General features: G+C 41.3%; 2 protein-coding genes, 1 long non-coding RNA gene and 2 pseudogenes across 3 annotated transcripts; 3 read left to right on the plus strand and 2 right to left on the minus strand.

The window, feature by feature from the left end:
- On the plus strand, positions 1–15627 carry TAP1 (transporter 1, ATP binding cassette subfamily B member). The gene is made up of 11 exons (XM_074236607.1): positions 1–894; positions 1287–1401; positions 1549–1679; positions 6679–6884; positions 8011–8208; positions 8797–8925; positions 9064–9252; positions 9731–9904; positions 10108–10270; positions 13374–13510; positions 13903–15627. Exons 1-11 carry the CDS (start codon positions 315–317, stop codon positions 14116–14118), a joined length of 2238 nt encoding a protein of 745 aa, XP_074092708.1. The 5' UTR covers positions 1–314; the 3' UTR covers positions 14119–15627.
- On the minus strand, positions 10440–20482 carry LOC141523427 (uncharacterized). The gene is made up of 3 exons (XR_012478485.1): positions 20329–20482; positions 19824–20017; positions 10440–13486 (listed from the first exon to the last, which is right to left on the minus strand). It is a non-coding gene; the product is annotated as an uncharacterized LOC141523427 (long non-coding RNA).
- On the minus strand, positions 14475–16526 carry LOC141523425 (palmitoyltransferase ZDHHC4 pseudogene; annotated as a pseudogene).
- LOC141523426 (proteasome subunit beta type-8-like) lies at positions 19860–24250 on the plus strand. Its single transcript, XM_074236608.1, has 6 exons — positions 19860–20001; positions 20540–20687; positions 20857–20968; positions 21578–21707; positions 22210–22414; positions 22679–24250. Exons 1-6 carry the CDS (start codon positions 19867–19869, stop codon positions 22786–22788), a joined length of 840 nt encoding a protein of 279 aa, XP_074092709.1. The 5' UTR covers positions 19860–19866; the 3' UTR covers positions 22789–24250.
- LOC141488365 (proteasome subunit beta type-8-like) overlaps positions 23418–27243 on the plus strand; it is a 9208-nt pseudogene continuing 5382 nt past the window's right edge.

Raw genomic sequence — 27243 nt, forward strand, 5'->3', positions numbered from 1 at the left:
TTAGGGCCAGGGCAAGGCGGCTTTCCGGCCCCATTCATTTCGAATCCCAGACCCAGGCCAGAATCTCCCGGGTGGGCGGTCTTAGGGGAGGATCCGAGGAACCGCGGTCGCTTTCGATTGCTTTTCCGGGAAACGGCCCGGCTTCTCGCTGCGGAGCAGCCTGGCGCGGCTCGCCGCCTGGAGTTCCCCGAGAGTCCGGCCGCGGCCCGCCCCTGTCCCGGCGCGCCCCAGGAGCCGGCTCCGGACCGACACCGGCCCCCCGGACCCCGAGACGTAGAGGAGCCCGGCTCAGGACCCCGGACAGCGCCGGGAGCATGGCTGGCTCCGGGTCTCCCGGGTCACTCCAAAGCCCCCGATCCCCTTCTGGGGGACTGCAGGCGCTGCCGCTGCTGCTGCTGCTGTCCGTGGACTGGGCGCTGCTCCGTCCGGCGCTGCCTCGGCTCCTGCTCTTCCTCCTGCCCACTGGGCCTCCGCTGCTCCGGGTCTGGGTGGCCGGCCTGGGCCGGTGGGGCACGCTGCGGCTGGGGCTGCGCTGGACCGTGAAGCTGGAAGGGCCCGGCGACAGCCGCTGGAGGGCTGCGCTGGGGCCCCTGGCGGCGGCCTTGGGGCTGGCGCTGCCCGGGCTCGCCTCGTTCAGGGCTCTGCGCGGTGGGGCGGCTCCGGGCGGCGCTGGCCGGGCAGGGCCGCTGCACTGGGGCAGCCGGCTCGACGCTTTCGCTCTCAGCTACGCCGCGGCGCTGCCGGCGCTCGCCCTGTGGCTGAAACTTGCAAGTCTCTGGGTGCCTGGGGGTCCCCTGGGCTCGGGGTCCATCGTGCACCGGCTGCTGGGCTTTCTGGGCCCAGAGCTGCGTCGCTTCCCACTCGTGATGTTCTTCCTCCTGTTGTCCTGCCTAGGTGAGGAGGGGGAGGATGCAAGGGACTGGGTGCATCTGGGAGAACTGATGAATACAGGCCGTGAGTCGGGGAGGTTCAGAGCCAGAGAGCCTCTGACTCCAAATCTAGTAGTCTTGCCTTTGCACCGCAGTCCCAAGGAGCCAGGATGACTGGGAAATTCATCTTACCTCTGTGCTTCCACACTACTTGTGGAAATAAATAGTGAGAGTACTGGGGTGTAACTGTGTTATAAAGATGAGGGCATTATCTTACTATCTCTGTATCAGGGAAAATGGGAATGTAGTCTAACTGGAAGTTCCAGCCTTGATAGAGTAATCCTCCAATAAGCATCTATTAACTGATTAACTAATAATGCACACTCTCTTTCCCTAATGCTACCTCAACACTACCAGGAGAGATGGCTATCCCATTCTATACTGGACGATTCACAGATTGGATCCTGCAGGATGATCCAGCTGCTATCTTCACCCGCAATATTGCTTTCATGTCGATATTCACACTATCCAGGTCTGGTAACTGGGCTTGGAAATTCTGAGAATGGGGAACTAGGAAACTGAGGAAATTAGAAGCCAGGGCTGCCCTGGGCATATTGAGACACTAGAAAGACTTCCTAACCTCCAAATATTATCTCCCTTCCTCTTTGTTTCTTTCCAGTGCTTTGTTAGAGTTCTTGGGTGATGGAATCTATAATTACACAATGGGCAGAGCACACAGCAACCTTCAAAGGCAAGTGTTCCAGGCTGTGATGTCCCAGGAAACTGACTTTTTTCAACAGAACCAAATAGGTGAGTCCTTGTATCCATACACAAGACATTCTTAAAGTCCTTTCCTTTCTATTCACTTACAACAAAAGCATCATTCATTAAGCACTAACTTCATTTAGAGAGTTATGCCTGGAGCAGTAGGTTTTTAGGGGCAATGCTCTTTGATTCCAAATGTATATACTTTTCTGTGATATCATCTTTCAGAAGATGGAGGAGATATTTTTGGCTGATTAGAAGAGTGATAACAAAAAATATTAAGAAGTAACTATGAATACCTAGGTATACAGGATAGTTTGTCAATAACTATTTATTAAGCACCTACTTGGAGATACAAAATTTAAGCTAGATCTAGTCCCCATCATTTTGAACCTTATATTTAATAAGGGTGAAGAGAGACCACTCACTACTAAAATTTGAATGTGAGATCACTGAGTTCAAGGAGTTTTAAAATGAGAAGATTTGATCAGTTGCTGGAACATTTGACCCTTAAAGCCTCCTCAAATCAATGATCATGTGATAATTCCAGGAACTCACACCAAGGAACAAAGATACAACCATATACAAGAATTCTGTCTCTAAAGGACATATGTCAAAGAATAGTCAATAAAACTGAATGTAATCTTAAAATTGCTGGAGACAGGACCTGCTCTGATCTGTAAAGGAAGGGTAGCAAAGCATAGTGGATACAGTCCTAAACTGGAAGTCAAGAAGAACACAATCAGGCAGTTATTAGCTGTATGGTCCTGGGCAAGTCTTTAAACTTTTGTTTCTTCATGTGTAAAAAGACAAGGTTGGACTTGTAATCCTCTTAGGTCCCTTCCAGTTTTGTTGTCTGTATCTGAAATGGGCTGATGTTGTGACAGTTTCAAATATGACTTCCTAGCTTCTCCTTTTTGCACAGGAAAAAGATATATCTCTAATTTAGTATTAAAATGACTTTTTGGGGGGGGGGAGAAGGGCAGGGCTTCTAAATGGGAAATGATGGGAACAAAGTATTATCTGTAACCTTTGCTTCCAAATTTCAGCTTTTAGGTTTTTTGAACAAAATTGTTGATTAAAGGGAGATGAAAATGCTTCCCAATCTACTCTTGGCTCATAAACGGAGATAATGGAGTATTTGGTCTAAGATTCTAGTTGCCATGGGGCAATGCTTTTTGAGCTCAGAGGTATACTTTTCTGTGAGGTCATCTTTCAGAAGATGGAGATCTTTTTGGGCCAATTATAAGGGTGATAGCAAAAAATATTAAGAAGTAACTATGAGTACCTAGGTATACAGGATAATTTGTCAATAACTTTTTATTAAGCACCTAGTATGTGCTAGGTGAGATAACTAGGTGTTTCCAGTGGATGGAGTCAGGAAACCCTGAGTTCAAATGACCAATTGTGTGACTCTGGAGGAATCACTTAATCATATTTGCCTCAATTTCTTCATCTGAAAAATGAGCTAGAAAAGGAAATAGCAAACCACTCCAGTAACTTTGCCAAAAGAACCCCAAATGGGCTCACAAATGGACATAACTAATTAACAAAACAACAGCAGTGATGTCTAGGGCTAAGCACAAAAAAGGGAAGGAACATCTCTTGCCCTGGAGGAGTTTATTATTTAATGAAGGGGGAAAAGATACAAAAGGAGGCTTAAAAGGTGGGGGAGGGCAGAGGGGTGACTCCCAGCTCAGGGGCATCCTGGGAATATCCAAAAGAGTGGAATGAAGATGGAATGGAAATGAGATGGATGGTCTGGACACCCTTCTTAAAAAGGAGACTCTAGGAGAAACTCTTCTCTATTCAATCAGTTGGAGAAAGTGACCCCGGGGCAGAGGGTGCTGATGCAATGTCAGTTCCAGATTTAAAGTGATTTTGCAGGAAAAAGAGATTCCCCATGATGGGTAGTACATCTGGGTGGAATAGGAGTGGAGTAATATGGGTAAGGGTTCCTATGGAGTTCTGCCTCAACATTGCTCAGTCAGTAAGAGTAGAATGACTAAGCTACTTTTCCAAGTGAAAATTAAAGCTTTTCTGATGAAGGAGTTTAGAATTTTTTTCCTAAAGAGTCTATATATGAGGAAGGAGAAATATGTTTTATGAGTGATTTTTCTCCAGCCTCAAAGAGACTATTTTTGAGACATAGTGATAATATGAGAGAAGGGAAACAATCCATTTTTTTTTTAAGGTGGAGAAGAGAAGTTTATTTGTTGTCCCTCCAAACTGAAGTAGAACCAAAGACTGGCATCTTCTTTTAGGAGGATCAGGTAAACTCCCATGTTGATATTTTGTGCACCAGTAAGGTAGATAGAGTGTAACTTTTTAACTTTAACTAGCCCAAAGCATGTAGTCTGGAAAAATCTCTCTCTAAAAGCAGCAATAAAAAGAGAGGACAGAGCTTCAGGAGATGGCCAACTAAAAAGCTCAGGAAACTGTGGTAGAATGTCACTATTTTGAACAACATATCCTCATAATTATCTCTACATGAATTATTGCCAAGACTGATATTTCCTATGAGAGAAAAAAAGAGTTAAATACTTGTAGTCTATTGTAGTGTTAAAGAAAATGAAGTAGTGTTTTACAAGGAGTTCTGATAAATAAAGCATAACCAACTTGCCATGCTTTAACATTGTTCTCTCTTTGGATAGAAATATTCTTTATTTAAATTTAATTTAATTTTTAAAACTATATAAATATTTGTTTTCCAATTATATACAATAGTATTTTATACCAATCTTTTTTTTCAAGGTTTTGAAATTTACAATTTTTTCCCTTTTTAAAAATTGAAGATAATAATCTTTGATCTTCATTTAAACTCCATAGTTCCTTCTCTGGATACAGATAGTATTCTCTATCATGGATCCCCTATAATTGTCCTTGATCATTGCACTGATGGAATGAGCATGTCCATCAAGATCGAAAATCACCCTATGTTGTTGTTAAGGTAAACAATGTTCTTCTGGTTCTGCTCATCTCACTCAATGCCAATTCATGCAAGTTTTTCCAGGTTTCTCTGAAATCCCATCCCTCCTAATTTATAATTGAACAATAGTGTTCCATCACATACATATTTCAGTTTATTAAGCCATTCCCCAATTGATGGACATCCCCTCAATTTCCAATTCTTTGTCACTACAAACAGAGCTGCTATAATTATTTTTGTATATGTGGGGATTTTATCCTTTTTCATGATCTCTTCAGGATATAGACCCAGTAGTGCTATTGCTGGATCAAAGGATATTCATATTTTTATTGCCCTTTGGGCATAATTTCAAATTACTTTCCAGAACGGTTGGATCTGTTCTCAACTTCTGAGAGTTGTGAGGTGGTACCTCAGAGATATTTTAATTTGCATTTCTCTAATCAATAATGATTTAGAGCAGTTTTTCATGTGATTATAGATAGTTTTCATTTCTTTGTCTGAAAATTGCCTTTGCATATTGGATAGAAATAGTTTTACAGCATAACTTTATCAAAGATGTGGTCATGGCATATCCCATCTTGATGGAAAGATCCCTTGAGAATTTATTTTTTCAAAATCTTTTCTCACTAATCAAACTTTTGTTTCTTTGTAATTCAGTGTTATGAGTGAATTTTTTCAGCCTGAGGCTGTCCTGTCAAAACAATGTGCCAGCACTCAAAAGATATGTCTAGTTTTGTCAAATAAATTGGCATTTTGGTTGAAAAATAGATTCTATATATGAATGTTACTTCAAATTCTATAAGGTAGGAGGGAATTCAACATGTATGTTAACAGGCATGAAGCCTTCAACATTTATATTTACATATCATTTATAACTGTGCATATGCATTTATATATTTTCTGGCAATGATGTCAATTAACTTCTATTCCTGAGAATAGTGGTGCTACTTGAAGTTACAAAATCCCAAGAAGAAAATATATCTATATGCACAATTTAAAAAGGTAACAAAATTGACACTGATATGAATCATATCAATCATAGTTTAGTGGGCCATACTGTATCTAAGGAATAGAACACTAACATATCTAGCTACAATATACTTATAACAAAGGATAAGCATGATAGAAAGTTATGAGAAAGAAAAATGCTTCTTGCATTCTGAGGGATAAGAGAAAATTAGGATGGGCTTCTTGGGAGGAAGTAGTACAGAAATTAAACTTAAAAGAATGTAGGACTTCACTGGCAAAGATAGTAAAAGTAGACATTACAGGCATAAGGAACTGTTAAGCAAGAGAATGCAGTTTATGAAGACAGGGAGTACATTGTATAGAGGTGAGGATTATGAAATGAATGAAAGAATTAGGTGGATTGGAGAGTCCCTTGAATGACAGATAGAAGGAATGTGAATACTATTTAGTCAACAAAGGAAACTTGTGAAAATTGTGTAGAGGATTTGATATAATAAAATCTACATAAGAATGATTCTTCTAGCAGCTGTATGAAAGATAGACTGAAGGGAGAAGAGAGTAGGGGCAAAAAACCTCTTGCATTCAGTCAAATGCATGGAAATTGGGGGAAGGTCAATCCCAGGATGGTGGCAGCAGGAATGGAATAGGCCTCTCCCCAACAATCCTCTCTTTCTTTATGAATTTTATATAACATTACATTGTACCATCATAACATCTTTAACCTTTTAAGTCAAAAATTAGAAAGGACACACTAATATATATTCCATTTACACAAAAACATTAATCCTTCACTCCCTTTATTCTCAGAATCAGAAAGATTTGCTTATAATACTTTTCCAGTGCCCCCATTTGAACCCTTGGTCTTCTGGCTACATGACTGCACAACTGTCACCACTGGCAAACTTGTCAGCTATGATTCCCTTCCAGCACCCAACCTCACAACCCCTCTCCCATCTTCTAGGGACTTTGTAAGTCCTTTAGGGGCACTTAGACAGTTGCTGAATTAATGTGCCCCTACCCCATTCCATAATTTTCCCAGACATTTTCCTATCTGCCTTAGCCTCTCTTCTTTGTTTCCATTTCCCCTCCCAACTTTATTAGTCCCCCAACTCTTGCCATACCCTCAACTTCTTTCTTCCTCTTTAGGTGCTATCACCTCTCGGGTGTCAGATGATACAGCTGTGCTGAGTGAATCCCTAAGTGAGCAGCTAAGCCTGCTTTTGTGGTACTTGTTTCGAGGACTGTGTCTGCTGGGACTTATGCTCTGGGGGTCCCCAAACCTCACCCTGGTCACACTGTTTGCTCTGCCTTTGCTCTTCTTTCTGCCCAAGAAGCTGGGCAAGTGGTACCAGGTAAGTCCAGGGAATCTCTCCTCTCTAGTGTCTCTCCCCATTTTTGACTTGACTTTCATGGGCCCTAGTCTGTTCTTTACATTTAGCTTTGACAAACCTAGTTCCGTTGGCCCTTCTTTACCTCTTTATTGAAAAAGACTATTGTGCACATAGTCTTTGCCCTGTGGTCCTGAAGCTCCCTTGCCTAAACTCTTCCCCTTTCCAACTGTAGTCTCTCTGTCTAGGTCATTCTCTAGCCATTTTTATTTCCCATTTTTTTTACACTCCTTTCTACACTCCCTTTGCCTCTATTCTACTCTCTTCTCCATGTACCCAAATTCTGGAATCCTTATGTTCCAGTAGTTTCTAAGGGGATTGGTATATCCCTTACCTTCTTTTCTTTCTGAGTCTTTATATTCCTTGACTCTAGTACTAGTGCCTCTGGCCTCACATCATGAAATAATAACAACAATAGCAATAATGATTATAATAATATTTTCTAACATTTATATAGTACTTGAGCATATGCAAAGCAAATCTTATTTGATCCTCACAAAAATCCCTGAGATGTAGGGGGCTATTATTATCTCCAATTTATAAATGATGAAACTGAGGCTGGGAGAGGTTAAATGATTTGTCCAGGGTCACACAGCAGGTGTCTGAGGAATGATTTAATCTTGAGTCTCCTTAGCTCTAAATTCAATTATCTACTATAGTAACCAGCATGTTATGTAAAGTGATATTTAATGGCACACCCACAAAGTACTTTACAGATTGCAAAGTTCTTTCCTCACACCTAGTCATGAGTTAGCTAGTACAAGTACTATTTCTATTTTTCAGATAAGGAAAGTGAAGATCAAAGAACATAGATAACATGCCAGATCCCATAGCTAACCAGCCAATAGTGGAACTGACACCTGGATTCTGGCTTCCTAAATCCATATAAGCAGAGCATTTAGCACTCTCTGCTTTCACTGCCTCCCTTCTCCCTGGGTAAATGTCCCCTTCTGTGAACTAGGGACACAGAGAATGGTTAGATCAACAGTACCACCTTTACTGTCACCATTAATTTCTCTACAATCATATGAAAGTGTACTAAGAAAATTTTCTCTGCACAACACTGCATTGCTATCTTCTGTCCACATAGTCCCTGGCAGCCCAAGTGCAGGCATCCCTGGCAGAGTCAAGTCAGGTGGCTGTGGAGGCACTGTCTGCAATGCCTACAGTCAGAAGTTTTGCCAATGAAGAAGGAGAGAAACTGAGATTTGCCCATCAACTCCAGAAGACACAGAAACTTAATCAGAAGGAGGCACTGGCCTATACTATCAAAATGTGGACCACCAATGTGAGTACCTGGGGATAGATCCACTTCCTAAGACTGATAGATCCTAGTCTCCAACCAGGGTCTTCTGGGCCAAATTTCCCTTTTTAAGATGCTTGAGTAAAACATTTATTCTCATGATTGGTCTTATAACTTTAATTAAGAGTCTATATAGTTGCCTTCATCAAGTGGATCTAGAGCAGTATCTCCTTTAAGAGAAATAACCTACTTTCTAGTCTGAGGTTCTTCTTTTCCTAGCACTCATAGAATTATCTGAGGACCATGTATCTTGCCCTCTCCCTTTTTTGAGGGGGTCTCATGCATCAGGGGTCAGGGACTTGGGAATAAGGGAACAAATTTTTGTTCAATGTGTATGGATAACATGAAAATTCAGAGAGGATCCTTAGTTCTTTCCCTAGACCCACACCTGTTGTGACTTGCTTTTACTAGAAGCAGGAAAATGCTGATCCTAGATATCCAGGGCTTTAAGTATTTGATGATACATAACTATGACTATACTTGAGTCTCCAATGCCATTATTTCTATAAATGTGATATAGTTTTGCTTATAGTCTTCTGCTTCCTCAACTTGTATTTTTTAATCTATCCCTAGTTCTTAGGACTTCTGCTGAAGGTGGGAATTCTGTACATGGGGGGAATGATGGTGATGAAAGGGTATATGAACAGAGGAGAGCTTGTCACCTTCATCCTTTACCAGATGCAGTTTACCAGTGCTGTTGAGGTGAGATCTCTCTTAACCATTGCTCCTTATTCCTCCTCTTCCATCACTTTGTCTCCTCTTTCCAGTTTTCCTGTGAGATATACCAGACAAAACATGATGTCCCTTCACCATTCTCACAGCTCATCCCTCTACCTTCAGGTACTACTCTCCACCTTTCCCAATGTACAGAAGGCTATGGGATCTTCAGAGAAAATCTTTGAGTATTTAGACCGGATACCTCAATGTCCTTCCAGTGGTTCCCTGGCACCTCCTACCTTGAATGGCCTTGTGGAGCTCAAAGATATCTTTTTTGCTTACCCCAGCCGGCCAGATGTCTTGGTCCTACAGGTATCATCTCTTTCCTCTCACACTCCACTTTTCCATTTCCAACCTACCAGATGTTCTCAACTCATCTCTCCTCTTCTCTGAGTTAGATGAGATGCTTTTGCTTTAGATTTCAATCTTTCCGGGGAAGGAAGAGAAAGGATCAGAGGGAACACATCTACAGGGTCATCCCAAACCAAATCAGTTTGAATGTCTCAAAGAAACTATTAAAAAACCCTTCTCTCATGGGTATTCCCACTTTCTTCCTACTCTGGCAATGGGGTCCTATTTTTCATCTCAACTCTCTTCTATTCTCTCTTCACTCTACTCATCCCTTTTATGCTGGAATTACACTAGTCTCATGATGTGAGGATGTTCCTGTATGCATGTATGTGGGCTTGTGGTGGCACTGATGGTTATATTGTGTATGCACTTGCTTGACCAGGGAGTAAACTTTCTCTCTCTGTCTTTCCCTGAAGCCTTCCCTTTCTTGTTCCTTTAGGGAGTTACATTCAGTCTACATCCTGGGAAGGTGACAGCCCTAGTGGGGCCCAATGGGGCTGGGAAGAGCTCAGTGGCTGCATTGCTGCAGAATCTATATCAACCTACAAAGGGCCAGCTGCTGCTTGATGGGGAGCCATTGCCCCAATACCAACACCGATACCTGCACTCACAGGTGAGAGTAGGAAGATCACATAGGACCTGGGAGAATAAGTCAAGGAAGAGGCGAAAGGAAAGCAGGCAGGCCCTAGTCCAGAATCTTTATTGGTGGGTGTAATAGAGTTGAGGAATTTATCATGACGAATGGATATAACCAATCCCTGACCTGGGTTGCCTCTCTTCCTGCCTTCACCTTCCCTTATTCCTGGCTCCTCTCAGGTGGTGGCAGTATCACAAGAGCCACAGCTGTTTGGGCGGAGTCTATATGAAAACATAACCTATGGACTGGACCAGAAACCTGAGCTGGGTGAGATCATAAAGGCTGCCAAGGAGGCTGGAGCTCATGGTTTTATTGCTCAGTTGCCTCAGGGCTACTACACAGGTACTGTGAATATTCATTCTCTGAGTGGAGTTATTCCTTAACCATCAATATCTGGCTTTGTCTATATCATCTTTAACCACCCTATACCACAGACAAGCAGGGAATGAATGAATTGGTAAAAAAGCATTTAATCAATAGTAGAAGAATGGAGCAAGGAAAAGAGAACAATAATCATTTTTTAAATTTGAAATTGATATTTTCTTTTATTTTTCCAAATTACATTATGAAAGTTTCATTCACTTGCATAAGTTACACATTTTTCTATTACCCTCCCTTCCCAACCTCCCTCCCTTCAGTGGCATGTATTTACAGTCTGGTAAAAGTTGTACATGTATTTTTATGTTTAACATATTTATATATTAGTCATTTTTTATATGAGGAATTAAGACTAAGGGAAAAGAAAGAAAACCATGGGATAGAAGGTAAAACATGAGAAGTGTTAAAAAGGTGGAGATAGCATCTGTTCAGATTTTGTGAGGTTTTTTTCCCCCTCTGAATGTGGATGACATTATCCATAACTGGTCTCCCAGAGTTATCCTAGACCTCTGAGCTGCTTAGAGGATCTTCATACATCATAGTTGATCAGTTCATAATTGACCATTTATCACTTGGGACATGAATTATAACCTTTTAAATTTAATCCAATTCTCTATATATTTTAGAAATGAGACATTTATCAGAATTACCAGCTATGAAAATTATTTACCAACTTTGTTTTCCTTCTAATCTTGGATGCATTGGTTTTATTAGTGCAAAAACATTTTAATTTGATTTAGTCAAAATCAACCATTTTGCAATTCATAATGTACTTTATATCTTGTTTGGTCATAAATTTTTCCCCTTTCCATAGATCCAACAGATAGAGTATTTCTTGTTCTCTTAATTGATCTAGGCATTGCCCTTTATGTCTAAATCTTGAACTCATTTTGACCCTATTTTGGTATAGGTTGTGAGATGCGGTTTCTAAGACTAGTTTTTGCCACATAATTTTCCAGTTTCCCCATAAGTTTTTGTTAAATAGTGAGTTTTGATCCCAGAAAATAATGTCTTTGGATTTGTCAAACAGAAGATCACTATAGTTATTTTCTACTGGTTCTTTTGTAGCTATTCTTAACCACTAGTCCACTACTTTATTTCTTAACCGGTACCAGGTATTAGATATGGCATAGATAGGTCATTCCTTTGCATCAATTGCCTTGATATCCCTATCTTTTGTTGTTCTAGATGAATTTTGTTACTTTTTCCCAGCTTTGTAAAACAGTTTTTTGATAGTTTGATGGGTATAACACTGAATAATTTAATTTGGGTAGAATTGTCATTTTTATTATGTTAACTTGACCTAACATGAGCAATTGATATTTGTCCAATTATTTATATTTGATGTATTTGTTTGAAAATCATTTGTAATTGTGTTTATACAATTTCTGGGTTTGTCTTGGGAAGTAGATTCTTAAGTATTTTATGTAGACTACTTTAAATAGAATTTCTCTTTTTATTTCATACCTTTGGGTTTTATTATATATACATATATATACATATATATATATATATATATGAATGTTGATGATTTGAGTTTATTTTATATCCTGTTACTTTGCTGAAGTTAATTGTTTCAAGTAGTTTTTTAGTTGATTTTTTAGGATTCTCTAAGTATATCATCATATCATTTACAAAGAGTGAAAGTTTTGCTTCCTCTTTGTCAATTCTAATTCCTTCAAATTCTATTTTTTCTGTTATTGCTAAAATTAGCATTTTAATACTATATTGAATAGTATTGGTGATGATGGATATACTTGTTTCATTCCCTAATCTTACTGGAAATGCTTCTAGTTTATTCCCACTACATATAATGTTTGTTGATGGTTTTAAATTTTTATTTTAAGGCAAACTCAATTTATTCCTATACTCGGTTGTCTTTTTAATAGGAGTGGGTGTTATATTTTGTCAAAGGCTTTTTCAGTATCTGATTTCAGCATACGATTAAGATAATCATATGATTTCTGTTGGTTTTGATTTTGATATGAGAACAATCATTTATTCAGTCATTTAATAAGTGCCTAATATGTGTGTCAGTGCTAAGTTATCTTTACAAATGTTTTCTTCAGTCCTCATAACAACCCTGGGAGGTAGTTTCTATTAAAAACTCCATTTTTGCTATTGAGAAAACTGAGGCAAGTTTGCTAATATCACATTGCTAGTTAAGTGTCAAAGGCCTTATTTGAATTCAGGTCTTCCTGACTCCATGCTCAGCCTCTATCCACAATGATACCTGTCTCTTAATGTAATTGCTCAAATGCAACCTTGGACATTACTAACTCTGTGACAGTGGGAAAGTAACTTAATCTCTGCTTGCCTCAGTTTTCTCATCTGTAAATAAATATTCCTCCAAGGGTTTCTGGGGGAATCAAGTGAAATAATGATTGTAAAGAGCTTAGAATAGTCTCTGGCACATAGCAAGTGCTATATAAATATTAGCTAATATTGTTAAATGCTAACTATGTGCCAAAGCACTATGCCAAGTGCCAGGGATACAAATATCACAGTGAGACAGTCCCTGCCCTCAACTAGCTCACAGTCTAATAAAGGGAGATGCACTTATAGATGAGCAATAGCCAAGGAAAGAGTTTTAGTCTGTAGAATCACAGGGATGATGAGTAATTGAAAGAACAGTCTGATGACAGGTCTTTTTCAGAAGCAATGGTACTACTGATAGCATGACTGTGTCTAACAAAGCGGTGGAAAGGGAAGGCACATGTTCACATACAGTGGCAGGGTCCATAGCAAGACATTATATAGGTGACTGGATGGTATATGGAACATGATCTTGGTCTGACTAGATATACTGGGCTAGGTGAGTTTACACCATTGATTCAAGACCCTAGCTAGTTCAGACTCCTGCTTTCCAGGATAGGAGTTACAAAGATTAGTGGATAAAGGCTATTGGAATCTCATTCCATGGTTTCCATGGAGTCTCCTAGCATATCTACCATCCTATTACTGGGCTGAAGAATTGATTTCAGTCCTATCCACTCCACTTGAGTTCAAGGAAGAAAAGTTATTGCTGTATTGGTCCTGCTCTCAATGCATCCAATTCTGTCTCCAGAGATAGGAGAGTCTGGGAGTCAGCTGTCAGGTGGTCAGCGGCAGTCTGTGGCCCTGGCTCGGGCTCTGATCCGCAATCCACGAGTCCTCATCTTAGATGATGCCACCAGTGCCCTGGATACAGACAACCAATTATGGGTAAGTTAACAACTTCTCCAACTCTCCTAACTCCCAAATCCTATTAAAGCTGAAGGCAACTCTAGTTCCTCCCTGTTATCTCTAGAGAATTTTCTATTTGAGTAAACTTATACTATATAAATCTTCTAGATAAAATCCTTCAGTTTAACTTTTCTTTATTTGTCATCATTGTCACCATTAACAACATCAACAAATCTTGAACTATTCCTAGGGATGGACTGGGTTTATTCTTCTTTCCCTAGAACTTGTAAGATTCTTACAATCAGTTCTTTGGGATGAGAGGGCAGCAAGAGGTCCCTCTAGATGAGACAGTTATGTCAATGGCATGAATGCTAAGATTTATGCATGAGGTTTTGTGAACTTCTAACAATATCTGTGCCTTCTTCCTACAGGTGGAGCAGCTCCTGTATGTGGCTCCGAGGAGGGTCTCTCAAGCAGTACTCCTCATCACCCAGCGTCTCAGCTCTGTGGAAAGGGCTGATCACATACTCTTTCTGGAGGATGGAGTCATTCAGGAGAGTGGGACCCACAGGCAGCTTATGGAGCAAAGGGGCAGATACTGGACCATGGTGGAGACCACATGTGGGAACTCAGCTCCTCAGGAATGAAAGACATGCTTGAATCCCTATTATGAGAGAAGTTACAGCTTTTCTCTTTTCTCCTGAAAATGGAGAGACAGAGGAAGAATTTCAGTCTCTTTTTGCCACCTGTTGTAGGAATAATTTCCGCACCCAAATTAGACTCCTACTAATTATATTCCCATAATCAACATTAATTCCTCTGGTTTAAGGTTTCTTCTTAGTGGGAATTCATTAATTCATTCAATAAGCTTTATTAAGTACCAGCTATGTGCCAGCACTCTTCTAGACACTGGAAACTTGAAAACAGAAGCAAAACAATCCTTGTTATCTTCAAGGAGATTATCTTTTTTACTGCCTAGATCTTGAGTTTATAAAGGATAGATAATAACAATAGTTATTTTATAGAGTTAGAGCTCAAGGTCTAGGAGTTGAAGAGGCACAGGAAGTGAGGGAGAGAGTGACCAGAGAGGTTGATTGGGGTTTGTCTATGTACAAAGCATGAGAGGGACATTGGAGGATCAATTCTCTCATCAACTGACACAGAAGTATTGTAGAAATGCTTGGTGTTCAGAATAAATTTGGTATTTTCTTAGGTTCCTCTCATTTTCCAGCTGCCTCTGTTTTCATGATATTGCTCTTTCCTAGTTCTCTTCCTACTTATCTGACCATTCTTTCTGAGCTTCTTAGGTCATCAACCTTGTCTTGCTCCCTAAGCAACCTTGTCTTGTCCCTAAGCAACTTTGCTTTATCCCCTAAATCTCTTCTGGGCTCTTTTTTCTCCTTTTTTTTTTTTTTTAGAATTCAGTGATTTCATTAGCTCCCATGTGGTTAAATTACTTCTCTTCAGAATTTTATATAGCCTATTCTCATCTTTCTGTCATGAGTTCCAGTCCCCCATCTTTAACTGTCTGCACACCACCTATTTGATTGTCCCATGGGCATCTCAAACTCAACATGTTCAGAAATAGAACTTTCTTCCATCTTTAAGCTACCCCTATTCCAAACTTTTAAAAAAATCTCTATTTAGGGGTCTACAATCCTTGTAGTCACCCAGATTTGTCACCAACCTCATAGTCATCCCCAAGGCTTCAGTCTCATTCACCCATTCTATCATTTGTCAATTCATTGTTTGTTACATCCACCCTTTTTTCTTCAAGTCATTATCCTGTTTCCATCTTTTCTCCCCTTTTACCCCAACTATTTTTTGCAGTAGCTGCTAGTCTTACTGCCTATATACTGCCTTATTTTTACAAACTATATTCCACTATATTCCTCACAACTATTAAAATAATATCTTTTAACAATAATATCTTATTTCTATAGTACTTTAAGGTCTTCAAAATGCATTCCTTACAACAACTCTGTGGGGTAGGTAGTATATTATAACCCCCATTTTACAGAAAATGAGTGAGACAACAAAGTACATGTTTAGAAGATGGAGTGCTTTCATAGATCCTGGGAAATTTTTAAAAAACATATTGAAGAAATTAGGAAAGTTAAGATTTGTGTGTGTGAAGAACTTGTATTTTTAATTTTATGAATAAATTTGTATTTTAAAATTCAGTAACACTTTCTCCACATTTATTTCTTTTTTATAATCTGAAATTAGTTTTAAAATTTCCTGTAAGTTGGCATAAGGGTTCCTGTAGGTGCTGGGTTTTTCTTGAACAGGATCTGAATGAGGACCCTTGGATCCACTTGATTCATACCACTCATTGGACGTCTGATTGGTGACTGCCAGACAGAGAGTGAAGCATACAAGTAAGAAATAAAATAGAGTAATAAATCTGAACATGGAGACAATTCTTGGAAAGGTCAAGAACAGATGCTATATAAGAAAGGCAGTATCAATGGGTTGTTTCTGTCCATGGTCATCAAAATATTTTCCCAATGATATATCTGATTTGAGTACTAAATCAATCAGAAATGTTGTAGTTATAATGGTAACATCTGCAGCCATTGAAGTCAATGCTAAGAGGTAGATTAAAAAGTATCTTGCATTTAAGGTACTGATGCAATTCTTCACACAAATAAAGTGATGATCAAAAAGATACACACAAGTGGTACACATACTCCAGTGCTTTGACCTGGCTGGTTTCCTCTGGTTGCAGGCAGGACAATTTGTGTTTTTCAAGATCATCTCATCATATTCATAAATTTGAAGAAATGATGCTTCATTTGATTTTGTTACTAATGTTTGTCCTTCATTCTGGAAGAAGACCATGACATCAGGGAAGTGATGCCATGACAAGCACCATGATAAGAATTGGATTTGAGTGAAAGGGGGTCGTACTATGTCACCAGCCTCACTTTCTCCTCCAGTACCATCTAGGTCCAGGGACCAGATATGAATCAAGATGAATAGAGATGACCATGGATACAAGTCATTTAGGGTCAAGTGACTTGCCCAAGGTTGCACTAGTTAGAAAGTATCAAGTGTCTGAGGCCAGATGCAATCTCCCTAGGGACTCCAGGGCCAGTGCTTTATCCACTGAGCCACCTAGCAGAAGAAGTAAGTCAGGCAAACTTGTTTGGAGACTATCCCGTGTATGGAAGAAGCGACAAATGCTCTGTTTTGCATTGCCTTACCAAAAAAAGAAGAAATTGGGTATGAGAAGTAGTCTCTATCTGAGAAGCATTGGGGTGAGGACTCTGATACCTTGAGTGTCTTCCCCATCCCCCACCTCAGACCTGGTGGGAGCAGAACAACAATAAGACCAACCCTGCAGGGGTCTCCATTATATATATTTTTGTATCCTCTGGTCATACATGTTCCTTGCATAGCCCCATTATCCATATTCCCTCAGTTGTCCAGTCCAAACAGTCATGTGAATTTGTAGGCTAGCACACTCAAGTTTATACCAGAACTGTTTTGCTGCCATATTTCTTAATGTGTCATATCATTAAATGTATTTAATTTGAAATTATTATTTCCTCTGACTATTAAAGTTAATGAACTCTGGTATTGAGAAATGTAGACTTTCAGAAAAGTTTAAAATTGGAAAATAGTTATTCTCTGGGGAAAACCAGACTTGTGAATTGGAGGGAATGCTGAAAATAATGCCCAGAGGCACTCTTACAAAACTCCTCAAGTTTGAGTTCTGAATTAGGGGCACTGCTTTGGTATTTAAAAGAGTTCAAAGTTTGTTCTCTCTGGGCCTTAGTTTCCTCTTCTGTAAAATGAGGATATTAAACTTCGCTGTATGATCATTGGATGCTAACCTACACTGCAAGAAGTGGGCTTCTGGCCATGTCAAAATTTGATGATCCTCAGCTGTAAAGGGGAAGTCTGGGAAATCAGGATAAATTTCTGGATTTTCAGACAGCAAATGTGGATTAAAATCACAATTTGCCACTTACACAAAGCATGACCTTGAATGGGTCAATTTTATCTCTCTAGGCCTCAGTTTCCTAACCTGTAAAATAAAGTGGTTGGATTAATTGGTCACTAACATCCTTAACTCTATGATCCCATGAAAGAATCAACTAGGAAACTATAGATAAAGCTCCTTGCCAGCCTCAAAGAACTAAAGGCTGAATACTGGTGCTTCTCTAAAGGGCAAATCAATGTATGCAATACAAATATAATGTATCATTATCAGCTCTAAGACTGCCGTTTTCTGCCTTCCTAACAACTCCTTAGCGATCCTGCTTCTAATCTCTTCTGCCATCCCTCTTTCTCCCATCCCAATTCTTTTCCTTCCACCATTTGTTACAAGATGAGTGGCACCTGGGGTGGGGAGGGGGGAAATTGAGAGCAATACAACTGTCTAGGTAGGTCTATTAAACAAGGGCTTTCCTATGTTGGAAGTGAAAGGTGGAAGTAGCTGGGCTGAGCAAAGGGAACAAATACTTTGAGGAACAGGCTTCACAGCACTCTCCACTGAATCCCTCACCCCTCCTCTACTTTTTCTCCCTCACTTCTTTGGATCATATTTCCCAATGCATTGCCCTTCTTCACTTTCCTACTCATGCCTATTGCATGAGTTTCCCAAGATACTATATATATATATATATATATATATATATATATGTATATATATATATATATATATATATACACACAAAATGACTAAAGTTTGAGTGTTGAATTGGGGGCACTACTGTGGGAATTAAAGGACTTTAGTTCAAATTTGTACTCTCTAGGCCTTGATTTTTTTTTTTTGTATATTGAAGATGTTAAACTTCAAGGGATGACGTGGCTCCTGCTGATGTCAATTAATGATCCAAAACTTTAAACATCAAGTAGTAAATTTCTGAATTTGCAGACAACAGGCCTGGATTAACATCCCAAATACTACCAGTGTGATTTGAAATGGGTCATTTCACATCTTTGGGCCTCAGGTTCCCCACTTGTAAAAATAAAGAGTTTGGATTAATTAGTTATTTATATTACTAACTCTATCATCCTATGAAAGGACCAACTAGCAAAATATAGGTAAAACTCTTTGCCAACCTCGAGGTACTAAATGCAGAATGCATCTGTAGCTGTAATCTGGCGGCAAATCAAGGCACGTAAAAAATGGAAACTGCTCTCCTATCAGCCCCGTAGCCATCCTGCTTCTAATCTCTTCTACCCTACCTCTTCTCTGATTTTCTCTTGACCTATCCCTCTCCTCTCCACTCTCTGTTACAGTGTGAGTGGTATCTGGTGACCATGGCTGGGGGAGGGGTAAAGGAAGCAACTGCCCCTGCTTTCTCCTATATTGGAAATGAAAGGTGGAAATAGCGGGTCGGAACAAGGAGAACCACGACTTTCCGCAACAGGTTTCACTGAACTCTCCACTGAATCCCTCACTCCTTCTCTCCATTCCCTCCCTCACCTCTCTGGACCATCTTTCCGAACCAATCGCCTTCTTTGCTTTCCAAGGTTTCCCAGGTGCCTCTTGCATAGCTTTTTGGATTCAGGCTCTCTAGTACAAGAGTGCCGAGAATCTAGTGCAATCAGAAAGAACTCTGTTTAGTGACGTATTTAGTTGTAGGGTAGATTCGGCTCTCACAGGTTGCGGCAAGGGGCTGGATTTAGGGTGTTAGAAGGAGCTAACCGTGGGTGTGTAGGATCCGGAAAGGAGAGACAACTGCTCATGAGTTGCAGCGAGTTGAGTTAAGAAAACAGATGGACCGGGAGGGCGTTTCTTCCCTCTAGTATGCTCTTGTATCTCCCCAAGTCTGACTGGACACTGCCAAAGAAGCCGGGGGTTAAGGGGGCGGGGAAGTGGAGAGGCCAGACTGAGTAAGGTCTCCCTGGACTCATTTCTCCCGCTCCCCACAGCACTGCCGCACTCCGGATTCCTAGTCAGTCCGTGTAGAGGATGTTTCATTCACTCAATGCTCATTCCCATCTCTGCGACTCCCCTAGCACAGAACAGTTCATCGGACCCGAGCCCGCCCCACCCCCGCAGGTTCCAGCTTCTCTGATGCTGCCCAACGCTCAGATATCCCTCGATAGAAAGATGCTCTCCCTGAAATCCAGAGCCTTACATGTGGTCCACGCATTACCCTTTTGACAACCCATCTTTAAACCGTCTACGCTTTCTCCCCCTTGTGAGGCCTCAGAGATGCCCCTCTACGATGCTGTGGTAGCACTGGTTCTCCCAGGCCGGGAGGCATTTGTGCAGTGAGGGGATGGGGGTGGGCAGGGGAAGTGCTGGGAGGAGGGGAGGTAGATGGCTGGGGAAGGAAGGCTCTGACTCCCGCCCCCCTCCCCGTACCAGGCTTTCGCTTTCACTTACAAGAGGCTGAGAAGGGAAGGAGCGTGAAGAGTGAAGCTCAATCATGGCGCTAATCGAAGTGTGCGGGGCTCCCTGGGGGCGTCAGGTTTCTCATGGCAAGAGTGGGCACCGCCGAGATCCCGGGCACTACAGCTTCTCTCTGAGGACTCCGGAACTGGCAGTCCCACGAGGGTTGCAGGTTAGTTAGCGCCAGACTGGAAAGGGACCAATGAGTTAAAAGTTGATATGCATAAAGGGGTGAAGGTGGCTAAGGCTAGATAGGCAACCTTTCCGCCCCCAAATATCACAGATGTCAACGGCCATGTGGAAAATAAATCACTGAAATGCGAGATTGACTCAAAGATTGGGAGTAGGGAGAAGGGATTCTTTCCAAGTTCAGAGTGAGTTGTTGGCAATTCTCTCCTTTCTATTTCCTCCCAGCCTGCAGGGGACAGGTGTTCTTGTGGAAGGTGAAGGACTTGTCTTATCCTTGTTCCCTTGGGTCAGTCCCCAACCTGTTATTTACATGGGTTGTTTTTGTCCCCTTTGAAACCTTCCTGCCCTCCCATTATTCAATCCTTCCACTTCTTTTGTCCTGATGGGCGAATTTCTATTTTCCTCTTTTTTTTTCTCACATGTTCAAATCCCTTTACCTGGTCCACTAAATACTGAGAATTTCACTGGCTCTCTTTTTGCTGTTTCTTTCTCATTCCTCCTTCTACGCTCCTCCCCCTCAGCCTCCTGAGTTCCTTCGTTCCCTAGCGGCAGATGCTTCCCGTCAAGTCCGAATTGAGATGGCCCATGGTACCACCACGTTAGCCTTCAAGTTTCAACACGGTGTGATTGTGGCAGTAGATTCTCGGGCTTCAGCTGGGAATTATATTAGTGAGTTTGACTTGTTGGGGTTTGGAGTTTGGATACCTCCCCCAAAGGAGGAATTTTCAAACTACAACTTTGATTGGGACTGGGGGAGGGGAGAAAATTTGGGACTGAGTCAGACTTTGGGTCAGGCTTTTTGCTTTCTATTTAAACCAGTGTTTCATCGCTCTCACAGGCACTCTACATGTGAACAAAGTAATTGAGATTAATCCTTACCTCCTGGGCACCATGTCAGGCTGTGCAGCTGACTGTCAATACTGGGAACGTCTGTTGGCCAAGGAGTGCAGGTAAGGGAGCCACTAAACCTCTGGAATGCTCAGGAATCCTCATGCTAAGCTTCTTGATTCTTTGCTTTCCACTCCTGCCAAGATGGAATTCCTCGACTTTTCTTAATTGTTCCTCATCCTGCATTGTGTCCACAAGAAACCTCTGCATCACAAACCTTATTTTTTCAGAGGACACTAGTTTTCCCAATCCCACAACACATTGCACAGATTAGAAAAAATCTGTAAAGGGGAGAAATGCAAACTACATGGACCTTTAAAAACTGTAAAAAGTTGATTGTATATAATTGTTAATTTTTTAGTCTTTTCTAACACAGAAACTTTTTAAATAAAGTTTAAATGGTTTGGGAGTTTCAGGGTCCCTTTTGAAAATACTTCATCTTCAGCTGCTATGGTTTGAAGCCTTAGATCCTTCAAAATCTAACTTCCAATTTCCCCCTTTTAGGCAAACTCCTCACTGTCTCTGAGCTCTCCTTCTGAAATAGACCATTCTGGCCTGTTTTTTCTCCTTCTCCCCATTTCCTTCTTCCATGTGCTTGGCATATGGTAGGCAATTAACAATTGCTTATTGACTTGATTAAAAATCATCTCCAATGACCCCTTCCTCCTCAGGTTATACCGCCTTAGGAATGGGGAGCGCATCTCTGTGTCTGCTGCTTCCAAGTTACTGTCCAACATGATGTGCCAGTATCGAGGCATGGGGCTGTCCATGGGCAGTATGATCTGTGGTTGGGACAAAAAGGTGTGTTCTTTTCACTGTACTACAAGTGTGTACTGCCTGAGTTTCATTCTTCCAGTTATTCCATTTCATCAGATATGTTAGATAGTCCATGTTAGTTGTATTATTTGAAGGAAACTCTCCTATTCTCCTGCTCCCAAAGCAGATGCTGTTGAAGCAGAACTATATGATTCAGAAGGCCCTTTTCTCACAGAAATGTCTTTTGAGCATTATTAGCCTATATTTCAGATAAGTAAAACAAGAATCAGAGAGTTTAAGTGACTGCTCCTATGTGGCTAGTAAGTGACATCCGGGATTTAAATCCAGGTTTTCTGATACCAGGTCCATTCTCTTTCTCCTATGCCAACTGATTCTAGAACTCCTTTCAAGATCCCTTGCTTCTGTTGAAACTTCTACAAGAATCCCCCAGGTTCTATGATCATTGCCTGGTTTTAGACTCATTTTATGACTTCTCCTGAATTCTTTGCTGTCTGCTTCTAAGTCTGACTTTATTTTTTTCCTTCAGGGCCCTGGACTGTACTATGTGGATGAAAATGGCACAAGACTCTCAGGGACTATGTTTTCCACAGGCAGTGGAAATAGTTATGCCTATGGAGTTCTGGACAGTGGCTACAGGTCTGACCTCAGCCCTGAGGAAGCTTATGACCTTGGCCGGCGGGCCATTGTCCAGGCTACCCACCGGGATTGCTACTCTGGGGGTTTTGTCAATAGTAAGAGACTAACTCCAATTCCCTTTTCTGGTCCCCTTTGAGTAGGGATTAGGAGAATAGGAGGAAATGGGAGATGGGTATTGCCAGGATGGCAGTGGGGGTTAGCTAAGAGATATCCAGGTTACTGAATATACTGAATAGAAACCCAAGTGGAAAAGTAGGCACTCATACTTCTAATTTAAGGGTAGTGAGATAAGGGATTTGGAAATTAAAGGGAATAAGAGCAGTGGTAAAGAATTCTATTTCTTTTACATTTTCCCACAGTGTACCACATGAAGGAGGATGGATGGGTGAAGGTGGAGAGTTCTGATGTCAGTAACCTGTTCCATAAGTACCTGGAGACCCGGGGTGACCTTGGAAACTTGCAGGATTGACCCCACTGGGAAGACTCAGGTAGCTGAGCCAGCTGATACCCAGGATTTACCAGGAAAAGAAAGGGCAGCAACTGGAGCCCAACTGAGACAAAACAGACTAGAAGGCACAATTCAATTTTCCATTGATTTTCTAACTTTGAAGCATTTTCTGTGTTCAGCCTTCTAAAATAAAACAAATGCTTCAAAAAGAACTCTGCTATGATTGAGTGGATATATGACTATAAGGAGGGCTGTGAGATGAGGAAAGAATGGGGGGCAGAAATCAGGAGGTATTAGGATTTCTGTTAAGTATGCACTCTGTGGGGCAAAGCCAAGATGGTGACAGGAGAAGAGCTTCTCCTAGGTGTTCTCTCCATAATATTTCAAAAATCTTAAAACTATGGCTCTAACTGAATTTTCAAGAGACAGAATCCACAAAAAGATCCAGTGAGACAATTCTCCAGACCAAGGTAATCTGGAAAATAGTGGAAAGGCTCCACTCCACGGGGTTAGAGGGGCGACCTGCCAGAGTGAAGAAACTTTAGCTTCCTGGAGGCAACCCCAGGGTGCCTGGGAGCCATGGCTCACAGCAATGGGGGTAGTTTCCTGACCTACACCCTGGGGAGCACTGAGCACAAATTGGAGGATCAATGGAGGGGATCTCTGCCAGAGCAAGCACACAAAGGCCAGGCCCTCGGGGCAATTGTGGGAGTCAGCAAGGTCAGCTCAGCAGCAGTGGCCACAGGGCAGCCCAGATCCACGAAATGGAAGCAGGCGTGGAGCCAGTAAGCAGGAGTGGAGCCGGTAAGCAGGAGCCTCCAGGCAACTGAGTGCTCAGCCCACCGAAGGTAGGGGAGTGGAGAGAGACTTCAGAGGTCTGTCCTCTGTGCCTGGAACAAGACTCTGGGGTTCTGACCACATTCAGATCCTGATTGCAGTCTAGGCCCCCTATAGAACAGCAGCCCCCCACCTCAGCCCCATGGCAGAGGGGTGCACTTGTGGTCATTCACAGACAGGAGGGAAGTCAGAGCTTCACACACTGAGATCCCTGTGTGTGTGTGGGAGGGTGTCCCAATAATACTGAACAGAAAGTTTGACCTTCAAATATAGGACTCAGGTGAAGCATAGAGAGTGGAGGAGAAGGGTAAAATATGAGCAACTTAATGATGATTTCTATTCCTGCATAGAAAAATGATAGTGATAATATTTATATAAAACTTCTCATTTAATAGAGCAGGTAGAAGGACCTTTTATAGATGAACAGGAGAGAGCTGAATTTAAAGATATGATATATTGTAAAAATGGAATCAATGGCTAAAAGGGAAATGTAATGGGAGTAAGAGAAAGGAGAGGTGGAATAAGCTAAGATAGTTCGTATGATAAGATATTTTTCATTGTAATGAGCTATTGCAATGATATAGAAGGGGAGAAGGCGAGGGGAAATGAGGGAACCTTCATTCTCATCAGAGGTGGCTTGGAAAGGAAACATCATATACACTCAATGGAGTATAGACATCTAGAGTAAAAAGGAGAGAAGGGGGACGGGGGAAGGTGGAGATGTGAGTGATGGAGGAGAGGGTGGATCATGGGGAAGAGTGGTCAGATATAACACATTTTCTTTTTTACTTCTTGCCAGGGGCTGGAATTGGATGATCTGTCCCGGACCACAAGTCGGGCTGGTTGCTGGGCCTTAGGGGTGGTATGCGGGCCTCTTGGCCCCAGGGCTGGTGATCAAGGCTGCCCCACTCAGCTACCCTACAGCACATTTTAGACGAGGGACAGAGTGAAAGGAGAGAGAAAATATAGTATATGGTAGTAGGGAAGTATGAATGGAGGGAGTTGCAATCAGCAACTGTGAAAAAATAAGGAAGTAGCTTTTGTGATGGACTTATAAAGAATATGATCCACCACAGACAGAGCTGATGGTGTTGGAACACAGACTGTAGCCCATTTTTTTCTCTTTCCTTTACTTTATTTCTCATGAGGGTCTATATTTTTTTGGAGGGGAGGGGGTATTATGCTCACTCTTAAACAATATTTTAATAATGTATAAAAAACAACATTTGCACAAAAATAAAAATAAATAAATAAATAAATGAAGTATGCACTCTGGAGTTCTGATCTTGATCCTCAATCTTCTAAGACATATGTTCTCATTCCTTTTCAGAGTCTTCTATCTTCCTTCTTATCTCTAGGCCTACAGAGAGTTGGACTTTCTCTATTTAGTGGTAGCACTGAGAAATATCTCTTTTTGTTAAACTCATCTTAGAGGTTTTTATCAAAAGCCTTCTGTCCAAGGGGTCCTCTGGGAAGCCTCTCTTCTTTTGAGAAAGAGGGTCATTTTGAGCCAAGTAGCAGGTAGAAAAGAAAGTCAGATATTTGAAAACATAACAGTATGGAGTTTTCCTCAGGAACAGAGGGTTAGGGAAGGGAGAAAGCTCTCCAAGGTGTAGAATATAGGGGAACTAGGGCATTGAGATTTGGAGGACTTCAGAAACTGAAGCTACAACTTGGCCTTGAAGATTTTCCCTGGGATCCATCACAAGCCAGACATCTAAGAGACCCTAAAGAGTGGCACTGGCTCTAGAGTTAAGATAGCCAATATTTTGAGCTTTGTCACTTACCTGAGCCTTCTCATACCTAACAGGAGGATGGGAGAGCTCAGAATGAGTGGTCCTTAAGGTCTCTTGATTCATTCACTTAATATCTTTAATCATGGTTCAACCTAAGACTGTAAAATGCTACATTTGTAATCTTTTTTTGTTTGTTTGCATTAAAGGATTTATTTCCCCACTCCCATCCATTCCAGCAATTTTTGCACCTTAAAAAGTTGACTAAGCTTGGTTGTAATAATAGTATACTATGGAGAATGATTATCACAACACAAAGTAAAGGGTGTGATGCTAAGGTCCAAGTAGACTCTACCTTACCTGTTTCCCTCTTAAACCACCAAAATTCAGTTGAAAGAAGTGGAAGTCAGTGGAAATTTCAGTTTGAGTGAGTTTGAGTGTATCTTCTTTTATTGGTCATAAAGAAACCTTTGATTTGTACTCAGACAGATATTGGAAGTGGCTGAGATTAGGAGAGATGTACGGTTAGGTTCAGTACTAGGTGAGTGACTTCTAAACATTCTTTAAAAATTTTCTAAATGACGATTCATTTTCATTCTCTTTATATGATCCACAGTGCCTTCCTTGGAGGACTGAAGGAAAAGTATAATGGAAAAGTAATGCTAACTGATTGTTTTGGTTACAAAATTGAGGAAACCTTGAATTAAGTCTCTATCCTGCTTATTGTCTTGTATGGGGTGCCTCCACATGGCAGTTAAGGAGAGATAACTCAGTTATCAGTGGCCCACCCGGAATCCTGCTATTGGCATGGCTGAGGTCTGAGGGGATTGAAGGAAGCTGTTAGGTTGGTCAGAGTGAAAGTGAAAGTGCTGGAATCCTGGACTAGAAGGGAAAGGGGGGAAAAGTACAATGGGAGCTCAGGCTAGAGGAGCTGGAACTGCACAGAGACAGTTGCTCTTCGCTGTTAAGTGAGATGCTTATGCTCATCCTATGCTCCTCCCCAATCCCACCTCCCTAGACCCAGTCTCCAGGGAATTTACTATTAATTGGCAAATTTTCTAGAGAAAACTGATCACATTTTCCCTTATGACTCTCTTAGGAGCTCTCCCTTCCTCATTAACAAATTTTGGGAAATGATTCTTCCTATTCTGATTTTTTTCCTTTAAGAGTCTGTGTGTATGTGTGTGTGTGTGTGTGTGTGTGTGTGTGTGTGTGTGTGTGTGTGTGTGTGTGTGTAGCAGGGCAGGGGTAGGTGATGGAGAATGCTCCACAGAAGAAAACAAACTGATCAATTCCAACTTGCAAGGTTGGTTCTTGGAATGGTATCTTGGGGACCTGGAAAGGACTTTCACTGAATGTAGAGCCAGAGAGGTCCAAACATACTCTGTCACTGGTCAAGGCACCAGGTTCCATTTATAAAGTAGGCCCTTCATCTGTAAAATTATGAACTAGGGGAGCAGAATATACATTTTGAAGAGATCTTAAAGATTTCCTCATGAAGAACCCAGAGAGGTTAAGTAATTTGGTCAAGGTCACATAAGCAGTAAGTAGCAGTCATGATTTGAAAAATCAGTTCTTTTGGACTCTGAATTCAGTTCTCTTTCCACTTTAACAGATGATTTTCAAGGCACTAAATCTTTGGTCTAGTTGAGAAATCAGTGAAAGACCTAGGCAACAGATCATAAAGAGTATCACTTCCCTCAGACCAGAGATGAGACTACTAAAACAGAATCCTATACATGCCAAGATTTTTGTCAGATTGCTCTCGTTTGTTATAATTGATTCTTTAATCTAGTGAGAAGGGATGCAAAATGTCTAAAGGTGAAAAAAATCAATAAAAATGATAATAAAATTAATGTCCCTTGACTGAGACCTTGATGAAGAGGATAAAGTCCTAGAAAAGGCA

The sequence above is a fragment of the Macrotis lagotis genome, chromosome 5 (genome assembly GCF_037893015.1).
Source record: "Macrotis lagotis isolate mMagLag1 chromosome 5, bilby.v1.9.chrom.fasta, whole genome shotgun sequence".
NCBI classification, from domain to species: Eukaryota; Metazoa; Chordata; class Mammalia; order Peramelemorphia; family Peramelidae; genus Macrotis; species Macrotis lagotis.

What these genes read in the sequence shown, in the direction of transcription:
- TAP1 (XM_074236607.1), top strand. Translation starts at nt 315, where the DNA reads ATGGCTGGCTCCGGGTCTCCCGGGTCACTCCAAAGCCCCCGATCCCCT. An exon ending in TTTTCAACAGAACCAAATAG is followed by an intron (nt 1,680 to 6,678) that starts GTGAGTCCTTGT and finishes CTTCCTCTTTAG; the next exon opens with GTGCTATCACCTCTCGGGTG. An exon ending in AGTTTACCAGTGCTGTTGAG is followed by an intron (nt 8,926 to 9,063) that starts GTGAGATCTCTC and finishes CTCTACCTTCAG; the next exon opens with GTACTACTCTCCACCTTTCC.
- LOC141523426 (XM_074236608.1), top strand. Translation starts at nt 19,867, where the DNA reads ATGGCGCTAATCGAAGTGTGCGGGGCTCCCTGGGGGCGTCAGGTTTCT. An exon ending in CAGTCCCACGAGGGTTGCAG is followed by an intron (nt 20,002 to 20,539) that starts GTTAGTTAGCGC and finishes CCTCCCCCTCAG; the next exon opens with CCTCCTGAGTTCCTTCGTTC. An exon ending in TCTGTGGTTGGGACAAAAAG is followed by an intron (nt 21,708 to 22,209) that starts GTGTGTTCTTTT and finishes TTTTTCCTTCAG; the next exon opens with GGCCCTGGACTGTACTATGT.